Source organism: Colletotrichum fioriniae, assembly GCF_027942845.1.
Source record: "Colletotrichum fioriniae strain IMI 355084 chromosome Unknown scaffold_4, whole genome shotgun sequence".
NCBI lineage: Eukaryota > Fungi > Ascomycota > Sordariomycetes > Glomerellales > Glomerellaceae > Colletotrichum > Colletotrichum fioriniae.
In genome coordinates, this window is record NW_027076840.1 from 1332741 (window position 1) to 1355243 (window position 22503).

General features: G+C 52.9%; 7 protein-coding genes across 7 annotated transcripts; 4 read left to right on the top strand and 3 right to left on the bottom strand.

Annotated features, from left to right (window-relative positions):
• Positions 1–1419: 1419 nt before the first annotated feature.
• N0V96_004213 (uncharacterized protein) lies at positions 1420–4332 on the top strand (the record flags this gene model as incomplete). Its single annotated transcript, XM_053188277.1, has 4 exons — positions 1420–2175; positions 2247–3658; positions 3708–3878; positions 3969–4332. 4 exons carry the CDS (start codon positions 1420–1422, stop codon positions 4330–4332), a joined length of 2703 nt encoding a protein of 900 aa, XP_053054239.1.
• Positions 4333–5901: 1569 nt separating this feature from the next.
• Positions 5902–7198, bottom strand: sgt2 (Small glutamine-rich tetratricopeptide repeat-containing protein 2; the record flags this gene model as incomplete). Its single annotated transcript, XM_053188279.1, has 3 exons — positions 5902–5998; positions 6052–7094; positions 7196–7198. 3 exons carry the CDS (start codon positions 7196–7198, stop codon positions 5902–5904), a joined length of 1143 nt encoding a protein of 380 aa, XP_053054241.1.
• Positions 7199–7878: 680 nt separating this feature from the next.
• Positions 7879–9369, bottom strand: N0V96_004215 (uncharacterized protein; the record flags this gene model as incomplete). Its single annotated transcript, XM_053188280.1, has 2 exons — positions 7879–8769; positions 8824–9369. The coding sequence occupies 2 exons, from the start codon at positions 9367–9369 to the stop codon at positions 7879–7881; spliced, it is 1437 nt and encodes a 478-aa protein (XP_053054242.1).
• A 4199-nt stretch (positions 9370–13568) lies between these two features.
• Positions 13569–14813, top strand: CRH1_2 (transglycosylase; the record flags this gene model as incomplete). Its single annotated transcript, XM_065757053.1, has 2 exons — positions 13569–13662; positions 13777–14813. 2 exons carry the CDS (start codon positions 13569–13571, stop codon positions 14811–14813), a joined length of 1131 nt encoding a protein of 376 aa, XP_065614266.1.
• A 2242-nt stretch (positions 14814–17055) lies between these two features.
• On the top strand, positions 17056–17473 carry N0V96_004217 (uncharacterized protein; the record flags this gene model as incomplete). The annotated part of the gene is made up of 3 exons (XM_053188282.1): positions 17056–17136; positions 17224–17364; positions 17438–17473. The coding sequence occupies 3 exons, from the start codon at positions 17056–17058 to the stop codon at positions 17471–17473; spliced, it is 258 nt and encodes an 85-aa protein (XP_053054244.1).
• Positions 17474–18467: 994 nt separating this feature from the next.
• N0V96_004218 (uncharacterized protein) lies at positions 18468–19524 on the top strand (the record flags this gene model as incomplete). The annotated part of the gene is made up of 2 exons (XM_053188283.1): positions 18468–18503; positions 18553–19524. 2 exons carry the CDS (start codon positions 18468–18470, stop codon positions 19522–19524), a joined length of 1008 nt encoding a protein of 335 aa, XP_053054245.1.
• A 190-nt stretch (positions 19525–19714) lies between these two features.
• Positions 19715–21268, bottom strand: N0V96_004219 (uncharacterized protein; the record flags this gene model as incomplete). The annotated part of the gene is made up of 3 exons (XM_053188284.1): positions 19715–20531; positions 20587–20897; positions 20954–21268. The coding sequence occupies 3 exons, from the start codon at positions 21266–21268 to the stop codon at positions 19715–19717; spliced, it is 1443 nt and encodes a 480-aa protein (XP_053054246.1).
• Between the last annotated feature and the right edge of the window lie 1235 nt (positions 21269–22503).

Genomic DNA, 22503 nt, shown 5'->3' on the forward strand with positions numbered 1-22503 from the left:
AGGTACCTACTTGCCTTACCTGTACAGGTTTCGGGGAGAGGAAGGAGCCGACTGGCTGACGTACAGCGACTCTGTGCCTGCCCTTTTTGCAAGGTACCTTAACCACACGTTACCTTTCCTTTTACCATTACCAACAGACTGAAGGTGTAGAGGAAGGTACATTAGACTGAACCCAAAGGTTGTTTCCCTCTTCTGCGAAGGTACCTTGCCTTCTTGCCTTCAAACTTCCCGGGGTCCTTCCTCATCAGAACGGTGAACCGAAAAAGAGAAGGTACCTCAACCCTGCAGTTACCAGCCAGTTCTGCCCTCCCTCGTCTGAGACGTTCTCGCTCCAGCGAGAGCAGTTGGTTCACGTTCCCTCCGCTTAGACGACAGTGCTCAGCTGCCTTGCATCAACTCGACGCACGCGGCACGCATCTACATTCTCTCACCCCAACAGAAGGAACCTGGCACACCTGCACGTCTTGAACTGCAAAGAACAAGGAGAAGGGTCAATCATAGGAATTGCACTTGCACTTTCTTGATCTTACCATAAGGCAAGGGACCTTACCTTACCTTGGGCCAACCCCCTTCTTCTTTACCCTTCCGTCTTGTAAGGTACGGATAGTCAGTCCTACGGTCCTCCCCCCCCTTCCCCTTTCCCATCGACTGGGATTGGGTACCTGCTCCTTCCCTTTGCACCTGCAGCAAACACGTCCCCGGAACGCGGTGGTTACTCTTTAATATCGACATTCGGCACCTACTTCTTCAAAGCTTTCTCTTTTCCACCGTCACCTTTTGGGTTGTCTTTCTAGAGACGAAAAAAAGGCAATCTAGATCTTGCTTCGACTTGCATCATTCGGTCTCCTGCCGGCTTGCATCATCCATCCTACCTCTCCATCGCCAACTTAACTTTAATCTTCACCTGGAAGCAACCATCGAAACGCACTTCTGCCCGCTCAGGTCCACCCTGCGCACGACGACGCATCCCTCTTTCATCGTCACCCTTGTTTCTTGAGCCCGCTTCCTCCTGCAAGCTGCAAGCTCTTTGCCTTGGCTGGGTGAAAAACTAAAACTTGGGGAAGGAAACGAAACAGAACTCCGTCTGGCAGGCAGCCCTTCCCGTCTTCCCCGTCTTGCATCATCCCTGTTGAGGCACGCTCCAAAGGTCTAGACATCAGATCACCCACAGCTCCATCCATCCCTGGCCAAAGCTCCCCCGGTATCCCTCTCATCATACACCCGTCACTTGTCTTTCCCCCCAGCACCTAGCAATCTCTTCAACTTTCATTTGTCGGGAACACCAGCTAGCCGCCTCTCGATTTTTGGTGAATCCATCAACTACCTAATCCGTCCACCCCCTCAAGCTCTCTCTAGCCAGTATTCGGTCGTCCTGCGGATCTACGGTTACTCCACACGTCCTCAGTACCGTCTGCCGCAATGGCGTCCCTCGAAGAGCTTCTCGATAGCCTTCACTACCTCTATCCGGCATTGGCCTTCACTTATTTTGCAATTGCTTCTGCTGTTGCTGTGTGCACTCTTCAGACTTTGCGGGCAGCCAACAACCCAGGCAAAGAGTTCATCCCTCGATCATGGATTCTCAACCTCATCGTTGCCTTTGTCCTCACCTACGTCGCCCAGATTGCCGTCATCGCCATTCAGTCAATCATCCTCCAAGAATGGATTGGCCAGGAACATGAAGTTATTGGCTTGCTTTCCTGCGTTCTTGTCTTTGGTACCCAATTGGCCTTCCTCTCCGACACAGAACATCCCGTGTGGACACCGTACTGGGGCTCGTGGCTCATTTCCTTGGTTTTCGAGCCAATGATTGGAGTACCAGATCTCATCATCCGACGCTCCAGCACTTTTGAACACTGCCGCATCGCTCATCTTGTCTTCGCTGGTCTCCGCTACTATCTGCTTCTTACTATTGTTTCTGTCTACGTTGTTCAGCGTATCCGAGCTAGCCAGGAAGAAGCCACAGATGAAGAACGACAATCTCTTCTCGGCCAAGATGACCCAAAGTCGCGATTGAACAGCTCAGGAAACGGCAGCCAGAGCTCTACTTCCACGTATGGAACGACAAGTGATCCGCCAGAGTCGTACTGGGCCGAACGCCAGCGAAAGGCACAGGAGGAGATGGAGAAACGCCTTCAGGAAGAGGGTAACTGGCTGACGTACATTAAGGGCTTCGGCGTAAGTTTTTGAACCTTCTCGTTGCTCTTCGATCACCTCATATGTCCGTAGCTTGCCTAACACCACTCTAGATTTTGTTCCCCTATATCTGGCCTGTCGGACAGAAGTCCCTGCAACTACGCCTTGTCCTTGTTGGCCTCTGTCTCCTCGCCGGCAACGCTCTCAATCTCTTGATCCCGCGTCAATTCGGTATCATTGTCGATGAGCTCAAGGACAGGAATTTCAGCAGTGCCTGGTACGGAGTTGCGATCTATGGCTTGCTCAGAATCGCTGCTTCAGACGCCGGTATCGAGTTTCTGCGAGAATGGCTTTACCTTCCCCTTGAAGTATACGCCGACGGGGCTCTGAGCACAGCAGCCTACCGACACATCTTGAACCTCTCAGCCGACTTTCATGATTCAAAGAGCACATCTGACATCAGCCTGGCCATGTATGGCGGTTCAAGTGTTTCCGACCTCCTGGAGTCTATCTGCTTCCAAGCTCTTCCCATGTTGATCGACCTCGTCGTTGCCATTGTCTATCTCTCGGTTATCTTGGGACCCTACGAAGGTCTCATCACCCTGGCAACCAGCACACTTTTCTTGTTCATCGCTACGAAGATGATTGCTGTGATGAAGGAACGCAGACGGGCCCACGTGAACGCCCAGTACGCCGAGCACTACGTACGCCAGACTGGAATTACGGGTTGGCATACGGTCGCATCCTTCAATCAGACGACGTACGAAGATGTGCGCTACTCTAACGCAATTCACACCCGCATCAACTGGACTAAGCGTGTACGTCTCGGGTGGTTTACTGCGCAAGCGTTCCAGTCTCTGGTTCTCCTCTGCGGTCTTTTGGCTGGTGCGATTCTGGCTGTGTACAGGATCAAGAACAGCAAGGCCACTCCCGGTGACTTGACAATGCTCTTGATGTACTGGGCACAACTCACGTCTCCACTGCGGTTCATGGCCAGCCTCGGAAAGAAAATTGGAAGTGATTTGATCGATGCCGAGCGACTGTTGGACATCATGAAGAAGGAGCCAACAATTGTGAACAAGAAGGGGGCCCGTCCCCTGAAGCTTGTTGGTGGCAACGTCGATTTCAATGATGTGAGCTTCACCTACGATTCCAAGAAGAAAATCATCAACAGCATCTCTCTTTCTGTTCCCGGCGGCCAGACGGTGGCCTTCGTTGGTGCTACTGGTGCCGGCAAGTCCACCATGTTGAAGCTACTCAACCGTTTCTACGACGCTAGCGAGGGGTCCATCTTGATTGATGGACAGGATGTGCGCGACGTTGACTTGCACAGCCTCCGTGACCGCATTGGCTTGGTGCCGCAGAATCCTGTGCTTTTCGACGACACGATCATTAGCAACATTCGGTATGCGAGAATCACCGCTTCTGACGACGAGGTCTTTGAAGCCTGCAAGGCCGCTTGCATTCATGATAAGATCATGACTTTCACCGATGGATACAACACGCGAGTTGGTGAGAGGGGAATGTAAGTAATCCCAGTGTTTGCGAAAAGACTGGCTGCTGACCAAAACCAGCAAACTTTCTGGCGGTGAGCTCCAACGTGTTGCTATTGCCCGGGCAATTCTCAAGCAGCCCGAGATTGTGCTTCTGGACGAGGCGACAAGTTCAGTGGACACCGATACAGAGCAGAAGATCCAGCAGTCATTCATGCAGCTCTGCAAGGGACGAACCACTTTCATTGTCGCGTATGTATTCCGTTTTATCCAAGCCTCTACTGTTCCCCTATTTGCCACTGCGCCATTGAGCTACCGGGCCCACATGCTAACCAGGCACAGTCATCGACTTTCGACCATCATGAACGCTGATCGCATCGTTGTCATCGAGGATGGTGAGGTTGTCGAGCAGGGCAATCACGCCGACCTCGTTACCGCTAAGGGAAGATATGCCGACCTATGGTCTAAGCAAACCTTCCTGAAGCCCAAGGATGACGATTCCGCCACCAGCAAAAAGTCAACTGCAAGTGACACCGACGACTCCACGCTCGACGGCAGCTCGGAGACAGATGCTTCTGCGTCCGAGGACACCCAGACGACACCGACTCAGGCAAGCAAGGGAAACGAGGCTGTTCAGACCCCCGGTAACCACAAGAAAGAGGTAGAGTCAGCTGAAGATTCGTCTTTGGCAGATTCTAACCACTAATTGTGTAGGGATCTCGATTGAACCCCGTTGCACCCGAATTCACGCCCAAGTCGACCCCAATCACCAAAATTTCTTTTCCATCCCCCAGTCGCCAACCCGTCACGGAATCCGCGAAGCCACATGTCTCGCCCATTCGACAGACTCCCAAGCGGGTCTTGAATTGGGTGAGCGCAACTTCTTCGGATGACGATTCCTCCCCGCAATCCATCGTCGGCACCACGACCATTTCTGCCGGCAGCCGCGCTCAACTAAGCCCTCTGTCTGGTAAGACTCCCTTCATGATGTATGATTGCTCTCAAGAAAAGAAGCCTGACCGCTTTATTGCGGCAGGTGCTCGACACGACAGTAAGGTACAAGACTCCGACAATGACTCAGTGGACACTGTCATCAAGCTTGAGCTTCCCCTATTCAGGACCCCTCACTCTACTGCCCGTCGCTACAACGCGATGAGCGATTCGAATGGACAAGGTAGTGGCGATTTTGATGCGATGGACCAAAGTGGCGATGATGCTGATGGGTCCGTTGCTGTAAGATCCTCACAGCCATCTGCAGCCCAGCATGAAACTAATGGGTTGCAGGAGGTACGCCACGTATCTGCACCGGTCTTGAAGCTGAAGGCCGCCACACCGGGCCAGGAGACTCGTGCTTCCCCAATGACCATCATCGTAACCAGGGACTTGATCAATGACAAGCTGCCGACACCCGGCTTGACCAGCACTCCTGCTTCTCGCCACAAGGAAAACGTGCCTGAGGAATCTCACGGTCCGGTTGCAATCAAACCAACGAAGTCAACATCTCCTCTCAAGGAGGTCACGCAGTCTAATTCAGCGGCACCCTCGCTCGCTCGCGATCCCCAGCAGTCCAACATCCATCGTGGTCAGAAAAAACGGCACAACCGAGGCGGAGGCCGTGGACGTGGCCGACATGGCCATGCAAAACCCCCAGATCATGGTGCTCATCATTAGCTCTTCACAGCTTCTCAATTGATCCTGCGCCGCACATTATCAGATTTCTTTTGTTCGAGTTGGCACTCGTCCAGTGTCACATGGCGGCATGTACTATTCTTGGCCCATCAAATGGCTTGTTTGGTGCCACTTTCTACGGTATTATTTAGAGAACGGCGTCAGCGCAAGCTGGCATGTGTAAAAAGAGACGAAGGGGGCTACATTTCATATCGTGCGAGTATTGTGTTTCAAATCAAAAGCAAACCAAAATTGGCGAAGGGTCAGTTTCACTAGAATTGGTGCGGAAAAGCTTTAGAACAGACTGGCGGATACTTGAGTTTAGATTAGACTGGATGTATGGATAAGACGGGTCGATAGCTTGATCAACATGCTGAGTTACCTCAACAGACCTTTGCCTGTTTTCAAATACATTGTTCAACCTTCAACAAGGAGACTCGGCTCATGGGGCCGTTAAAGGTGTTCTATTCATGCACAGGTGTCTTGTGTACGTTGTTGTGAGGGTAATTCTAGTAGTGAGTCGGAGTGGTCATCAACTGTGGTTCCCGGCTTCTCCAACGGGGACGTTTTTTTTCAATAATGAATTTGATCCTCTTAAAACAACGTCTTAGGCCGAGCCTCCACGGCCAGCACCAGCGCCTCCGCCGGGAGCTCCGCCAGCAGCACCGCCCGGTGCACCTCCACCACCCATCATGTTGCGTGCCCTAAGAAGAGTTAGGATTCAAATTATTACATTGGCACAGGTAAGATCACTTACATGTCTGCAATGTTGGGGTCGGACATGAGAGCGTTCAGGTCAGGCATGCCTCCACCGCTGCCGAAGCGGTCGGCCATCTCGCGCAGACGCGGGTTGCTCATGAGGTTGCTCATCATGTCAGGGTTGCTCATCAGGTTCTGGGCCATGCTCGCGAACATAGGGTTGTTCATGATCTGGCTGAAATCGGGCATGCCTCCGGCACCGCCCGCACCACCACCAGCCCCTCCTCCGCCGCCGAGCATGCTCGCCAGACTGCTCAAGTCGGGCATACCGCCCGCGCCACCGCCCATGCCGCCACCGATGCCGGGTGACTGGCGGGGCAGATCGCGCTCCTCGACCGACATCTCCTCGACGCGGCGCTTGGCCGTCTCGAAGCCCTTCTTCATGGCCTCACTGCCGCCGGAGCCCTCAAACTCGATGCCCTTTCCGTAGGCCTCCATTGCGCCCTTTGCGTCGCCGAGGGCGAAGCGGGCGAGGCCGAGGCGGGACCAGGCTTTCGTGTAGGCCGGGTCGACGGCGACGGCGGCCTCGGCGTCTGCTTTGGCGGATTCGTGGTCCTTTGCGGCGGAGTGGGCGGCCGCGCGGTTGGAGAGGAAGACGGCGTTGCCGGGGTTCAGGGCCAGGGCCTGAGTGTAGAGGGCAATGGCGGAGGGGTAGTCCTTTGAGGCCATGGCGGCGTTGCCCTTTGACTTGAGGGCGTCGGCCTCCTTCTTATCTTCTTCGGTCACCGTCTTGGAGGCCGAGGCGGCGGCGTCGGCTGCGCCTGCTGCTGCTGCGCCGGCGGAAGCGCCCGCTGCCGCGGCCGGGGTGGAGGCGTTCTTGAGCTTCTCGTAGACGGAGTAGACTTGGTAGAGGTTCTGGGCGCCGACGGCCTCTGCGAGGATTTTCTTGTCGGTGGGGTCGACCTTGAAGGAGTCTGCGATGCACTGGATTGCGACGTCGATGGAGTCCTTGTCGTCGGCGGGGAGGGTGCCGTCGTTGACCGAGGTGGAGAGGAATTCGCAGATTGCGACGGCGAGGCGCTGTTTGGAGGTTACTGTCGCCTGGAGGAGGGGAGGAGGGGTAAAATGTTAGCTCATGATTGTATTCTTCTCTTGGCTGTCTGCCCCTTTCTAGGGAGGCTGGAATGGGATGGGCTGCTTACCATTTTGACGATGTGTGGACTTGTGGACGTGTATATAATCGAATGGAGGGAGGGTTCGACACGAGGATGGGGGTATCAAGAGGTGTTGGAAGATGGTGGAGAGCTTGGATGTTGTGTTGTTGGTTTTTTGGGGGATCGTCCTCCTTTGTTGCGATGGCTGGCGGGTTGGGCTTTGCGGCTGCTTGGCTTGCCCGCGTCACTCCCCACGTTCTCTTTTCGCCGGGTCGGTACAGCTGTTTGGCTGGAAGGTTCCAGCGCAGTCGCGTTGAAGGTGGGGGAGGGGGACTGGGCGGGTGGGCGTCAAGCAGCGGCGGCGTTGGAGCCTTGGAGGGAAGAGCCTGGAGGAACGTACCGGTTACCCCGCTGAATGGGAAAGGAGCATTTCCTCTTGGCTTCAATTTCATGCAATCATGCAGATATGCGGTTAAATGCACACGACATCCATATTCGTCACTATCGACCGCACAAATGTAGAAAAATAGTCTGACTGATTCATCGCTGTTTAAGCAGAGGCCGTGGAGATGGGAAACGTCTCGCCATGCTGAACGAGATCTAATCACACAGAAAAGAAACAAAGCAAAAAAAAGGTATACACTCCTCCTATCCTATCCGCCAACGCCTTGTGATATGCTGGTGTGTACTGTCGCTGTTAATATTTGTTTGCTTTCTTATCTCAACGTTCCCTACGCAGCGGGAGAAGTGGGAGAGGTCTGGTTCCTCCGCCTGTCCACGTTGCGAATCTTGCGCAGGGGCTTGTTCTTCGCGAGGCGGTATTTGGTGTAGAGCCGGAATACGTCGCGGATCACAACGTACATGCAGCCACCGACGAGGTTCCGGCCCCATTGCTCCTGGAGCAGCCCCGTCCGGATCTTGAACCGACCAAAGGTGCCCGCCGGAGATGTCCAGGGCTTGGGCAGCGCCAACCGGATGGCTTCGCCCATGGCGGCCGAGAAGACTGGGAGCAGGAGCGTGCTCACGATCGCATTTGTGACGTCCTTGAGGCTGGCCTGAATACCCCGCTGGCGTGGTGCTGCGGGTGCCGGCTGGGCTGCGGGTTGTTGAGGTGCCGCGACCGCTGCCTGCTGAGGCTCGTTGCCTGGCTGGGGTAGCTGAGCAGGGAGAGCAGCAGCAATATCTCCGCCGCCATTCTCTTGCTCCGCTGCATGCGCCTCCTCGATCTCCTCGACGAGAATCTCGAGGTTGACGACATCATGGTCCTGCCCCATTTCCACTTCCTCTAGCTCGACCTCCATTTCCACGTCAGGGATGTCCAGCATGTCGATGGCGGCATCGATCAAACCCCCGACCAAGCCGACGTTTCTAGCGGCTTCGTTGGCGCCATCGTTGTTCCTACCACGGCGGCGGCGGTTGCCATTCGGTCTGTTGTTTGCCTGGGGTGCTGGCTCGGGCAGTCCGGCAATTGTGCGCTCCCACCTCTTCTCATACGGGCAGACAAACTCGTGCCAGAGGTTATTGTATACAGCTCTAATGTACGGAAAGCACGCTGCCGCGAGTTGGGGGGATGGAGGCCAGGAGAAGAAGTGGTCGTCTTTGGCCATGTGGAAAACGCCGTACTATATCATGTCAGTCAGGTCTGCCAAAAGTGAGTGTGAGAAAAGGATGCTTACCAGCGCGGCGACGGGCATGAAGAAGACATTGCCCAGGATAGGCACCGATGAGCCCAGGACCAGGGCGGGCGCGATAGTCGGCAGGATCGCGACGTGGATCCAGTTGACCATGGGCACGCCTCTGGGGTTCCTGTCGTTGAAGAAGAAGCGATACGTCGCCTCGGGGCCCGCAAACACCCGCACTGCAATGTTGCCGTACATGGCCAAGCTGACCCATGTGCCCGCGCCGATCCCGCCGAGGATCAAGCCTGGCGATACCCTGCTGAAGGACTTGTAGATCTGGTTGCTGAGCGCGAGCGCCGGGTCGTAGGGCTCGTCAATGTTGATCTTGGCCTTGCACACCGGGCAGAGGATCTCCTTGCCCTCGCGCTCCAGCTCCGTGACCCACTGGATCATGCAGTCTTGGTGGCCTTCGAGGGTGCAGGGGCACGGGTCGACCCAGGCGGACTCGGAGGCGCCGGACTCGTTCTCGTCCATAAGGCAGATAAAGCAGCGGCGCTCGCCATCTTGAGGCCCGGTCTGAAGTGAAGGTATCGTGTCGGCCATATTGGGCGGCTGGCGCAAGGGGCTTCAGATGGACGTGGTCGGTTCGTTGAGGTTCGGGGGTGGAGGGTGCGGAGGAGGGTGAGGGTAAACCGTGTGCGGGAGCTCTTGAGCCCGCGGCGCAACAAGGTTCGCAAAGGTGGGGAGGTAGTGTGCTTCTATCGCATGATAAGACTTGCAATAAAGTGTCTATTTTGGTACTGCAAAGTTGTAGAGAAGCGATACTGAAAGGTGGGATATCGTGAGGTGGTTGTGAACAGCCTGATTGTCTGTTGGTAGCTGGTCAAGCTTGAACGGGTGTGACATCAACCGCCCCATATGTCCGACCAACTGCGAGTGGAAGTCCATGGTGAGCCGAGGCGCAGGGTGGAGCCCTCGGGCGTTACCTTAAGGTGCTCGAGTCTATGTGGCTTGAGTACTGCTTCTGTGGCTGTGCAGCTGAGTCAACATCTCCGTGACGACACAACAAGACGGAAGATACTTAGTTATGCGATCCTGAGCTCGTGGAAGGCAAAACCAAACCTTCCCACTCTCAATCTCTGATATAGGCAGGCGCAAGAAAGCTGTCATTTTTTAACATCTATACGCAAAATTTTGAGCGTCTAGAAGATGTTATAGTTGCTTGGCAAAGTGTATTGCTTTGATTTCTACGCCGGGAAATATTACGTTTTCGTTACAAGGATTTAAGCAAAATTCGACTTACAACACCGTTTTCTTCCAGACATTTCCTTCAACCTGTTTTTCCATCTACGTGTTCTTATGATCTTGATAGATATGTTAATGGTTCCACATCGCCCCGCGCGCCTCTTGTCCAAGGTCAGACTCGTCAAGTGAATGTTCGGGCCCTATTCAATGGTGCGTACAACAAGGGTGTTGATCATTCTAGCCATGACACCCATGAGCTTCCTGCAGAGTACCGTTATAGCTGGACACGTAGAGACCACAATATTATTGGCTTTCCCGTCGCCATCGGTAATGAACGAGAGTCTTGCCAAATGGCGCTTTCCGTATTTGATCATGATCTTCGAACTCGAGTATCGGTATCGTCCTCCCATCATTCCCGGAGGCGTTCTCAAATGATTGCCAGGAGATCAGTTCAGTTATAAAACCCAAACTTAGTCCAGCCTGTTTTTTCCCTGGCACATTTAAGCCAAAGTAGTGGTACGGTTTGTTATTGTCGCGGGTGCAATATTGTTATCTGTTTCTCGTTGTTTGTCTAGACCTATGAACAAGTCCAAAACTACCTTGGGACCCTAGAACAAGCTAGCGCCGTTAACAATTTCAGATATGGCTATGGCTTCCTTCCCAAACTAAGTAGGTAGATACAGGATACCATCCGTGTATAGTGAGCCTGTTGTCAAAGAGACCTCTACAACATTGAGAGCTATTCCTATTTGTCCTCAGTTATAATTGCTTCTATCTTTCAATGTTCACTCCGAGTCGGAAATCCTTGTGCCGTATAAGAAAGACAGACATGGAGGGGCTGTCCTGTCCCCCTTCAACTCCGATAATCATTGTATAGATCTCGCTAGTCAATGCCACTGACTCGATCCCAAAAAACAGACATCTTTTTGACATTTAATACGTTTTGCGGTTTTGCTCCTCCTCTCACTTCTACATACTCTTTGCTCTGGTCCCTTCAGCCGGCATAGTATTCGAACGCAATCGGTCTCCTTAGCTCCTTTCTTCGGCGGTGAGCATCTCATCAACAGTGTGTTCGGTAGCAGTATTATCTCCTCCCAATTGCCTGGCGTCCTCCCCCAGACTTTGCACGATGTCAAGCAGCGGTCGTCCCATGAATGCTTTACTTGGAACTGACCAGGCTCAGTTGGTGGTCGAGGCTTACAAGAGCAATGCGAGAGATAGACATTCATTGCGCTTGTGCATCGACCAGTTCAGACTCAGGATCACCGAATTGGCCCGGAAATTCGGGCAAATCCCCAATGTCGAGGTCGATCAAGGAACTGGCACAGGCATTGTAGGTAACCCTGATCCCAGATGCTTTGAGGAACACGGCGGCGTCGAGCTCCACTCTTGGAGAGAGAAAGAGCGTTTACGAATTTTCCGCAGTAGAAGATGAACAGTCATACATGGCGACTTCCGGTTCATCAACTAGTTCCCACCGGAACCATATTCCCATGTCGTATCAGATCTCTTGTAGAGGGTGTGCTTGAAATCTTCGATGCCAACAGACTGTTCAAATACATCGCTCGCCTTGTCAAGCCAGTAGTGATGTTGCATCAACGACAGAAGTATGCATGCACTGCGGTTGATAGGGACGAACTTCGTGCGCTGGAATTGGCCTTGCAAAACTATATCTGGGGGACCAGGGCTGGGAGGTCATTCCGTGATCAGAGGCTCGCCGGATGCTTTGGGACCCTGTGGGAGGTTTTCATGGCCTCGAGTAAGCCCTGTCGCATACCTAGGTTTTGCGATTTCCTTCAGATTTGTAGCGCTTCTAACTGACGATTGATTCCATCACAAACTTATCAGTAAGACCAACTTAACTCATTGTCCTTGTGCGGCCTTAATTGTTGCAGGAGAACTGGACCGACCGCATGGCTGATGTGCCGGTCTTGCTGCAGTGCCTCGATGATCACACACCCGCTCACGTTTACACGTAGGCTGCCTGCGGATGCGGGTCATGTCGATGATTACGAATCCAAGACCTGTTCTGACCTACATGGCGTAATCCCCCGGAGATCCAGCTCGCAGAGCCAAAACAGTGACTGCACCGGCGGTCGTATCTCGCAACGGCGTTTGAAGGCCCGATGTTGGTTGAATGGCCATCCCGTCGGCCACAGCCGCTTCGCCGTGCCTTCGGCGAAGGACGGGAGAACATCAAAAAGCCATCCGCGCGCACCGAATGCGATCATAATATATGCTGCGCCAACCCCTTGATTTTCAACGTCATCCAGGGCAGTGCTTCTGCCTCCCCCGAACGTAGATCTGCCGAGCTCCCTCAAAATCTCCGGCGGCTTCCCGGCGGGATACGACGCTCACCGTTCACGGACTGTGGGCGATCGGGCTCCGAAATGACCCTGCAGGATGTCATTTGCTTGGCCGACTTAGCGCCGCGATAGTGCCAAGGGCCGCATACTCCCCTGTCCGTCCGCAGCCCTGCCTAACGGGAGTGCGGAAACGCGAATTCGCAGGCGACGGCGGACTTGGTTGCACCACTGGCGCGCGGATCCGGATGCAGGTACGCAAAGACTTGGCCTCTGGCCTGTGACTGTGATGTAAATGGGATCCAGTGAGCTTAAAGCATGTTTCGTCTGAAGAGCACAGCCTGAGAGGGCCGCAGCATTCACAGTTCTGGAGTTGGGTGTTTAGGTTGGCACGGGTTGCCACCATGGTTGTTATTCTCCGCGGGACATCAAGGATTATGTCTGGATCGAGGGGCCTCCCGTGGTGTTGTCACCAACAAGATGATTTGGGGAAACTGTATGGGTTATTCATCAAAACACCCTCCTCAGCAGTCTCAGCCCCCTTAAAACGCACAGATGGGAAAGATACTGTGTGGGAAAGTTTCGACACCAGCCACAGAGGTTTGAGACTCTACCGTTGGTCATCCCGTCTCACCATTTTAGCCCACATCGAACAGAGGGAAGAGAACCCTGGCCGGGACGTCCCATTGGTGCTTCAGCCCAACTTGACAAGCCGCACGGCTTTTTAATAGCATGAACGGCCTCCCGGCACGGCACATCGGATGGTGGGCGCTGCCCCGAGCGACCAGCTGCAGGTGTTAGGGAAGAGGAAATGGTACAGCCACCCATGCACACGCGTCCCCTCAATAGATTTCACCCACTAATGAACCCCACCATGGCTACTCCACTGCCGGGAGGCCGAGTGGCAGGTGTTTGCCGTTGCCAGATGCTCAAACGTACGTCAGCCTCCTTGAGATGGGGTGGAAGTGAGGTGGTTGGCTCCAGCTTGTCCAGCTGGAACTCGCGTGATGGGTTCTCCTAGTAAAGCTCAAACACCAGGTATCCATGTATCCTGTTGATTCTGCCCTTCTTTAATGGAGACGATGACCCGCCATCGAAATAAGGGGGCGGGTTCGGTTTCCATGGTTCTTCACTGAAAGCCTCAGCCATTTCTCTCGTTCTATCTCTTCTCTTTTAGAAACTTCTTTTCCTTCCAATATACTATCGTTGAATTGAATTTTAGAGGGTTCTTCCTTCGCCGTAAAATTACTCACAATGGCATTGTCTTTCGTTCGTCAAGCGTCGCTCGTTGCGCTTCTCGCTTCTACAACTTTCGCTCAAACTTTTACCGATTGCGACCCTACTAAGAGTAAGTTTAACTTTTTGGATCCGCGTTCATTTGAGGATATTTCGACATGTCCTCCACATCACGGCAGCCTATGCTTTGGCGGATGGATCGTTTTGCTAACACGAGATAACTAAGAAACTTGCCCCGCCAACAAAGGTCTGGCAAAGAGCACCTATGAGGTCGACTTCACCAAGGGCGCCGACAACGATGCCTGGACCGTCACCGCCGGCAACATCACCTACGGCACTGATGGCGCTGAGTTCACCCTGAACAAGAAGGGCGATGCCCCCACTATCGAGACGTCGTGGTATTTCTTCTTCGGCCGCGCCGAGGTCCTCATGAAGGCTGCCCCCGGAACCGGTATCGTCAGCAGTGTAGTTATCGAGTCCGATGATTTGGATGAGGTCGACTGGGAGTGGCTCGGCGGCAAGGATGCCGAGGTTCAGACCAACTACTTTGGCAAGGGCAACACCACCAGCTACGACCGCGGCGCGTTCCACACCATCGCCGCGACTCAGACCGAGTACCACAACTACACCATCGACTGGACCAAGGAGGCCGTCACCTGGTACATCAACAGCAACCTCGTCCGCACCCTCAACTACGCCGATGCCCTCGGCGGCAAGAACTTCCCCCAGACCCCGGCCCGCCTGAGACTCGGCATCTGGGCCGGCGGCGACCCGGACAACAACGCCGGCACCATCACCTGGGCTGGCGGTGAGACCGACTACACCAAGGCGCCCTTCACCATGACCGTCCAAAAGGTCTCCATCACCAACGCGAACCCCGGTGGCTCTTACACCTACAGCGACATGACTGGTGACTACTCGAGCATCAAGATTGGCGCCGCTACCGACGACAGCACCAACGCCGGTCAGAACGACACCACTTCAGGTAACACAACCTCCGAACCCGCCTCCGGGAGCTCCGACGCGACAGCGACGCCTTCCTCTGGTTTCCCCGTGTCCTCGGGCGCCCCGCTGAGAAACTCCACCACGACAGGAACCACGATCCGTCCGACGGTTGCCCCCTCGGCTACCCAGTCCGGCTTGTCCGCCAGCGCTACCGCCTCCACCGGCGCCAGCGCTGCCGCTGGAAAGCTGTTGACCGGTGCAACTGTTGGCACTGGTCTGTTTGGATTTGCTCTCGTCGCGATGGCTGGCCTGTTTTAGAAGAGATATCCCCCCATTTGTTACAGTAGTGTGTATGTAGTTCTTCCCACAACAGTTAGATAATACAGGACCAGAGGAGTCCTACTTTTCAAACGTTAGCTCCTATGTCTGGCCCGCGGGATGCGATAATTTTATGTGACTCTAATCCTTCCTTCGATGAGGGAGAGGGGGGGTTGTTTTGGTCTGGCCCCAGCACATACGTCGGAGGTGATATGCGACGGTTCGACTCGCCCGCGAGGATGAACCCCGTGAGCTATGCAGTGATCCATGGATGATGGATTGCGCCTGAACGCACAAATTTACGCTGATTTTTCGAGGAGGGATTTTTCTACTAAGTCACAAGGAAAGAATCGACGAATCGTAACATTCTCTTATTTCTTCAGTTTTCTTTTTTTGCTCTCTTCGCAATGTCTTTTCTCGTGATGATGAGAAGGATGTTGGGTAAAAGTTGTGACATGGCGCCGCAGCACTGGAACCAACTTTGCACTTGGGTACCTGCATGCAGCCTGGAGCTGCATCAAGTACACTGTAGTCATTGGCTCGTTTATGTACCTGAAAGTTATCTTGAATTCTTGATACTCACCGCTGCTACCCTGAGAGTCCGATAATAAGGGGCCCAAACATGAGGGGGCCGTGTCAGGTCCTCGCCATGCACCCTCGTTGTCCCAGACTTCAGGTTCGTCTGATCGGATTTCCATGACTCAGCAACCTCCTGACTGAGACGTCATGATGTAAAGAGGTGGCGCAACTGGACTGCTCTCCTGTCGCTTCTAAAGCTGAAAAGATACAAAGAATTTAGATATTGCAAAGAAAACCATCAGCTGTCCAGAGAAGATTGTAGCGAGATTCTAGTAAGAGAAGTTCGCTATCTGGAGCGAGCCTGCGATAGTTCAGTAACATCCACTTGAGGCTTCGTCTACCCCGATTCCAAGTCGGGGATCCCCGAGACTCCATGGGCATTCCTCGTAAAGCGCTGCGAATTGACTTCACACGGTCACGATGACACTGGATCATATGGCTTAGAGGCTCTCCGAGAGATCTCTCTAGTTAGCCCGGGACCCCCATCATTATGCTTATTGCTGTGCTCCAGATTTGGAGACATGTGACGAGTTATGATGCCGATTCAGTCCAGCTATCAAACATGGTTATTGCAAGACATGTACCGAGTTAGTCCCTGAATCATCTTGGTATCGAGTAATCATGACTATTCAGGTTGCCTAGGCAGAAAACTATCCACAGTCAACGGACTGAGTGTTCGGCATCGGAATCGCTACCCCTCCCAAAATTCTGTTGCGTAGTGCCCCGAATGCTTATGTTCAGTCCGAGCCTTGGAATCGATCTGTACACTTGATGTATCTTGGCCTAAGACTACTCACATCGGCTTCACTTGACACATGCCGCTGCTTCAACCTAACAGCGTTGTAATGATGGACGCCGTTTTTCTCGTTGAATTAAATTCAACCGCAGAGGAAAATCTTCCGTCGATTGTGAATCCTGGGCTGCTGTACCGTTCTTCTCATCCGAACGAGGATCATCCACCGACAGTCCCTGATAACTCGCATTTCTGCAAGGACTGGCTGAGACATTTCCACAACTCATTGCCCGCAGAATGTAGGTGGGGAAGTATGGACGATCTCGAAGAATCCCATTTGGTAGCTATAATGCCCAGTAGCAACTTTATTCTGACTAGCACTTCGTATCTATGTGGTTTTGATGCTCAACAGCGCTCCTGAAATGAGCTATGCGGGGCAGTGAATAAGTTGGGGGCCACTGTCTGTGTCGCCGCGAGCAGCACGACTCGTTCTTTCCCCATTACTCTATCAGGATCTCAAAACTTAAACAAGGTAACCTAAACAATGGAAGCCAAAGTATGTGCGAGTCAACTTACCCATGATGATCTACAACTCCAAATCTTCATTCAACACTAGAGCAATTCTAGCTGTTCGTAACCAATACTGAATTCGGGCCTCACTTTATTAGAGTTCAGAGGTCAACTCGTTCATGCCGACAGCCGAATCATGAAGGGTCCCTTTCTTGATATCTGAGGATAAGCCAGACCGCATACTGCTGTGATCACAAGATGATGGACGTGTCGTGCTGTTATAAATTCTCTGCTGTTTCCGTGTACTTCAATCGTGCTCCCATCATCAAAACCTCATCCTCACCAAGTCTCTCTTTCAGTAACCGCCAGGCCGTTCTTCTCTTCAAACATTCATTTGCCGTCGCAACCACAACGTTCAAAATGCGTGCCACTACTTTCACCGCTGTTTTCGCTTCCCTTCTCACGGCTGTTGCCGCTGTTCCCCAGGGCTTTAGCTGCAAGGTAAGCACGGAACACTAGCCTCCAAGCCACACCACACTGGCTACGAGGCGAGATCCGCTAGATCGGATTGCTGACGAGTCATCAAAGTCCGAGGGCTTCTGCACCTACAGCGACCCCAACTGCAACTTCTGCCTTAACATCGATGCTGCTGCCAAGATCAAGGTCTGCCAGGCCATCGACCCTACCTACAAGAGCGCCCCCGGCGACATCACCCGTGGTCCTTCAGGAGTAAGCGATCCCCATTCCCAGTAGAGTCGTATTTGGTATAGGAACTCAAGCTAACTCGCTCCTCACCTCGCAGGCCGACTTCCAGTGCGTCGTTACTTGCTGCCACTAAAGCGAGGGCTGTTATTTAGAGTTCACGATGTTTGGTCTAGGTTATCTAGAGCGCATCTAGCTTTGAGCCTTAGATACACGGCATACGAATGCAAAGACGTACACGAAATAATTGTTTGGCTTCTTGTGATTGCCCTCTTTTCCCTGCAAATCGATACTCATCACCAAGCGAAATTTCTGTTTGTCAGGGTTTTCCCATCACATTTCGGTGTGCTGAAAAATCAAGCTCCAGCAGCGAAGATCGCGGCAGGTTTTGTGAAGACTGTCTGAGTAAGACGGCGCCTACACTCCCCGAAGTAGGGAAGTGGCTGGGGTGTGTAACAGCACCCTGGCGTTTGTTGGTTGTGATGAACGCACTGAAAGAGCTTCCATCTGTCGAATGTAGACGGCCTGGACAAGTCGGAGACCGATTGTCTAGCTGTAATTGGTCTTAGGCCTTGGACGTACAGACATAGTATGGAATGTCTCTTGCACATGACATCGGACAACGGATAGGAACGGGGTCCGGGCTGAACAGATGTGGCGCTTATTTAGTAGTAAAATCCACAATTCCCGCCATCAATGTATGGGCGGCACGGCGCTACGGAGGCACAGATGCCGACCAGCTCATTAGAAGCTGATTAGACGCATGCCAGCAACCACATCAATGTCGACACGGCCCTTCTACCAACCTCCGATGGCCGGTTGCAGGATGGTGGGAGACATCAAAGCAGTTGGCTCATATAGAAGCTAGCAGAACAGATATCACGATGATGGGGTATAATTATTTAGACCGTGTCATCATATCGGGGTCCGAAATCATACACATAAGCCAAGACGCAATCAACGTATCAAACTTCTGGCTTGGCCACAGTTCTCATCACTTATAGACCCCAAGATTCGAAGTCTTTACACCTTGACGCAATCGCAACATCGAACGAACTCTAATTCAACTTTAAGACCCCTGCCAAGAACCAAACTCAATTTCTCTACAACCCAACATAATCTGCCAAGCCATGTCAACTACAACAACGGCCGCGAGTGGCCAGCAGGTAGGCCACTCTGTATCGCCGTCATGTTGTGACCGCTAACACCGCATAGACGCCGAAAGGACCTCCATATGCACCAGTTACAGCTCTTCTGGGCTTGACGCCGACCGTGAAAGTCGATGTGCCAATCTGCGCCGTCTTGATCGTCTTCTTCCTCAGCGGATTCATCCTTAACCTCACCATCTTTCGCAGAAACAAAGCCCGCGGGCACAAGTTCCTACCTTCGGTGCTTCTCGCCGGCTTCTGCATGGCCCGCAACATGGCGCTGGTCCTACGCATTGTCTGGTCCACTCGCCACGACAACGCCAGCTTGACGATCGCCGCCAATATTCTCGCGGCTGCCGGTGTCATCATCCTCTTCATTGTCAACCTCATTTTCGCGCAGCGTTTGGTCAGATCGATACATCCCAACTTCGGATGGGGTCGCATCCCCTCGATCGCCTTCAAGGCTCTTTACGCCTACGTCATCATTTGTCTTATCATGACAATTACGGTCACCATCATTTCTTTTTACACCCGCAACCCATCGACCTTGAACACCGCGCGCATCATCCAGTTGTTGTCCGGAACATCCCTTGCTACATTGGCCTTCTTGCCGATTCCGATTGTCATCACGACCGTGCTCATCCCCAGCAAATCCGCCCCAGAGCCCTTCGGCAAGGGTTCGCTCAGGACAAAGATCATCCTCGTTCTCTTCACCGCCACCCTGCTAGCACTGGGTGCTGGCTTCCGCATCGGCGTGAGCTACACTACGCCCCGGCTTGCGTCAAACCCAGCATGGTACCACCACAAGGCCTGCTATTACGTCTTCAACTATGTTATTGAGTTGATCGTGGTCTTTACGTACGCACTCAGCCGCTTTGATAGGAGGTTCCACATCCCTAATGGATCCAGTGCACCGGGTCACTACTCTGCAGGTGTTGAAGATGAGAAGCGCTCTAGCAGCACTAGCAATATCAACGACTTGGATACCGAGCGGTCACCAAGTTACAAGGAAAGCTTCCGAATGGAGAACAGCCCATAGAAATCAGATATGACTTCATGAGAGGGAGGAAGGAGTTTGATAGATCATCATTTAGAAAGTAGAGAGTTATGACTCTTCCTACAGCAGGGAAACAAACCAACCTGCAAAGAATGTAAAATATGTAACATGTTCATCTTCTCGAACCATCATCATCAACAGTTGTGCTGTGCCTTTCCGTGCGAAAGGGACCTCAGTACGAGAACTCGAAAGCAAAGCCGACGTCTGGATCATTCTGATAGACAGCGACGGTAACGATACCATCTCCATAGTTATAGTTGGTGTAGCCGAGATCATCAGGTTCGGCGACACGATCAAATCGACCCGGAGCTGTGTTGAATCGGATCGCTTTGATAGGCAGTGACCCAGATTCAGGAAGACCAAGGGCGCTCAGTCCGCCAATCTTGACAAACCAGACGCCAGTGTTTGGACGACATCCAGCCAAGATACGCACTACTCGCTGGCTGGGGTCGACGGTAGCGTACGTATCCACAAGCGTGTCCTCAGACATCTCGGTGCGCACACGATACCCCGTCATGCTCTGGGCATAGTAGACATACACCGGGTACTCACGAGCAGGCCGATAACTAGTGTCATACATGTCATAATTGGCACCAGTCTTGTCTTTTCCGAGGAGGTATGCCAGATAGTCGTTGAGTTCCTGACCGCCTAGCCAATTGGCCCGGAGACCTGGCACGTTGTGTCGCTCCAGCTGACCAATGTTCCATATGAGACCGGATGGAACCTGCTGGTCCGGGTGGCCGTACTCCTGGACGTTCCAGATACCCTGAAAGTCGACACCAGCAGCGTTCAAATACTGACGGTAACTGTCGAGCGAGGTAGTCAAGTCTCCGTTTCCGTAAAGGAAATGAAGACTGATCTGGTCTGGGATAGAATTGTTGGATTTTATGAACTCGGCCCAGCGTGAGAAATATTGTTCGACGCCTTGCGAAAAATTGGGCAGATGACCGTATGACGGCCCAATGACCTTGGCATTGGGAAAGTCCCTCCTGTGGAATGGTGAGCTGAAAGAGCTCTCGGCCCGGGGTTTGGTGATCAACTTACATGATCTTATGGTATGCATGACCCCAGTACTCTAGCCATCTGTCTATTCCTCGATCGAGGAAGTCAACATTGTCAATCTCGTTCCAAAGGTCCCACCAAATGTTGTCGACCATGCCATCTTGTTTCAGCAGCGCAAAAAAGGTGTCAAGGAAGTTGTCAAAGTCTTCATAGCTCCCTCCGTCCCCCGGCATCGGCGTCTCGGCGAAACTCGAATACGAATCAGTCCCCCACATGTCATGGATCATGATTTGGAAATTTCCCCCGTGGCGGCGCGTGACCTGGTAGGCAGACTTGAGATACTCGTAGCGACCCTGGAATCATTGTCAGTGCAGGCAAAGGTATGCTACGTTGTCAACTTGTTACTTACCATGAACTCGTTCAGCCCTCGTGTCCATCCACGACGGGGCTCGGCTAGCTGGGAGCCACCAGATCTCATGTTCCAGAACTTGATGTCAGATAGCCAGTGGTCGGGTATCTGGTCGGGGTTGCTTGGGATGCCAAGTAGGACACCAGAAGCCATATGCTGTGGAGTACCAGTGTTGTCATTGAGCCAGACGTAGGAAGATCCAGAGAGATCTCGCTTCTGGACAACAGAATTTGATACCGGCTCTGGGGCGCTCAGGACTGCGCCCAGGACTGGCAACAACAGGCCCGATAAGAGGACCAAAGCATTTCGAGCCATGGTGTCTGTAACTTCGGCGCGTTGAATATATTTGAAGGACGGCTTTCGAAAGTTCTGTGGTGAAGAACGAGTACAGGAAAAAATGATCGAGCAGTCAAAAAAATTTTTATATGCCGTACCTCATCCGAAAACGTACTGGTCTCGCGGGTATCACCATGACATCTCAGAGCACTGGCAAACCAGTATCTCAACTCCATTCACAAATAGAATCTTGCCAATTCGTAGCTAGTAGGCACCTATTAACGCTCGTTCTCCGGTGCGGCATCATCGCGTGTCGGGTACGGGTAAAGAGCGCCAAGTCCGGTGGGGGTTTGCCCGGTGGGCGTCTGGTGCACAATGCCTATTGCGCCGTGCCGGTATAAGTAATTCGAAAGTGAGAGAAAGCGCTATTGGTGTACTTTCTCCGCCGAGTACACTCAATACTACCCAAAAGAGCCGATTGGATGCCCGGCAGAAACAAAAACGGCGGGGGCGGGGTACCAAAGCCTCGAACGAGGGGTGAAGCTGGAAAGTAGATAATCGAGACTGCCTCTTGATCATGATAGCTCTTTGTCTCTTCATCACGACGGAACAAGATAATTACCCCTGGAGCCTCTACTCTGGGAAGCATGGTCATGACTGTGCTGACCCACGTGCATCTCTAGTACCACCCAGGCTGTGTGATTGAGCATCTAATCAATCAAACTGATGGATTAGATTACGTCAAATTCTAAGCTTACGGCTTATCAGATGGGGCGATCATCGCCCGTATGAATCTGACGGGACGACAATCCGAGTAACCTAGAGTTGTTGAGCGAACCAGACACCTCTTCTTTGTCTGGAGCGGGGCCTATCCAGGTACCGCGCCGAAAGATGCATCCGCGCGGGAACATCGTAGAGCGCATAGTTGAGGGAAAAGAAGTAGGACGACAATAGATACTATCCTTCAAGACGTATTTAAACATGACGGCCGACTCCTGCTTGCTAACTTGACCCTTTTCGTCATCACTCGGAAACACAAAAAGAACCCAAAACCAACAAAAGGCCAACCACGGCTTCTTCTCAACTATGAAGTTCATCCAAGTCTTTGCGATTTTCGGTAAGTTAGTTGACGACTTATACCGCGGAAGGTCGTTGCACACTAACATTTTGGTGCGCAACAGCGTCGATGGCCATCGCGGCCCCCCTCGCTCAAGAAGCACGCACCAAAGCAGCAGCTGGTCTGGAAGCGCGCCAGGGCTGCCAGTGGGACCCCA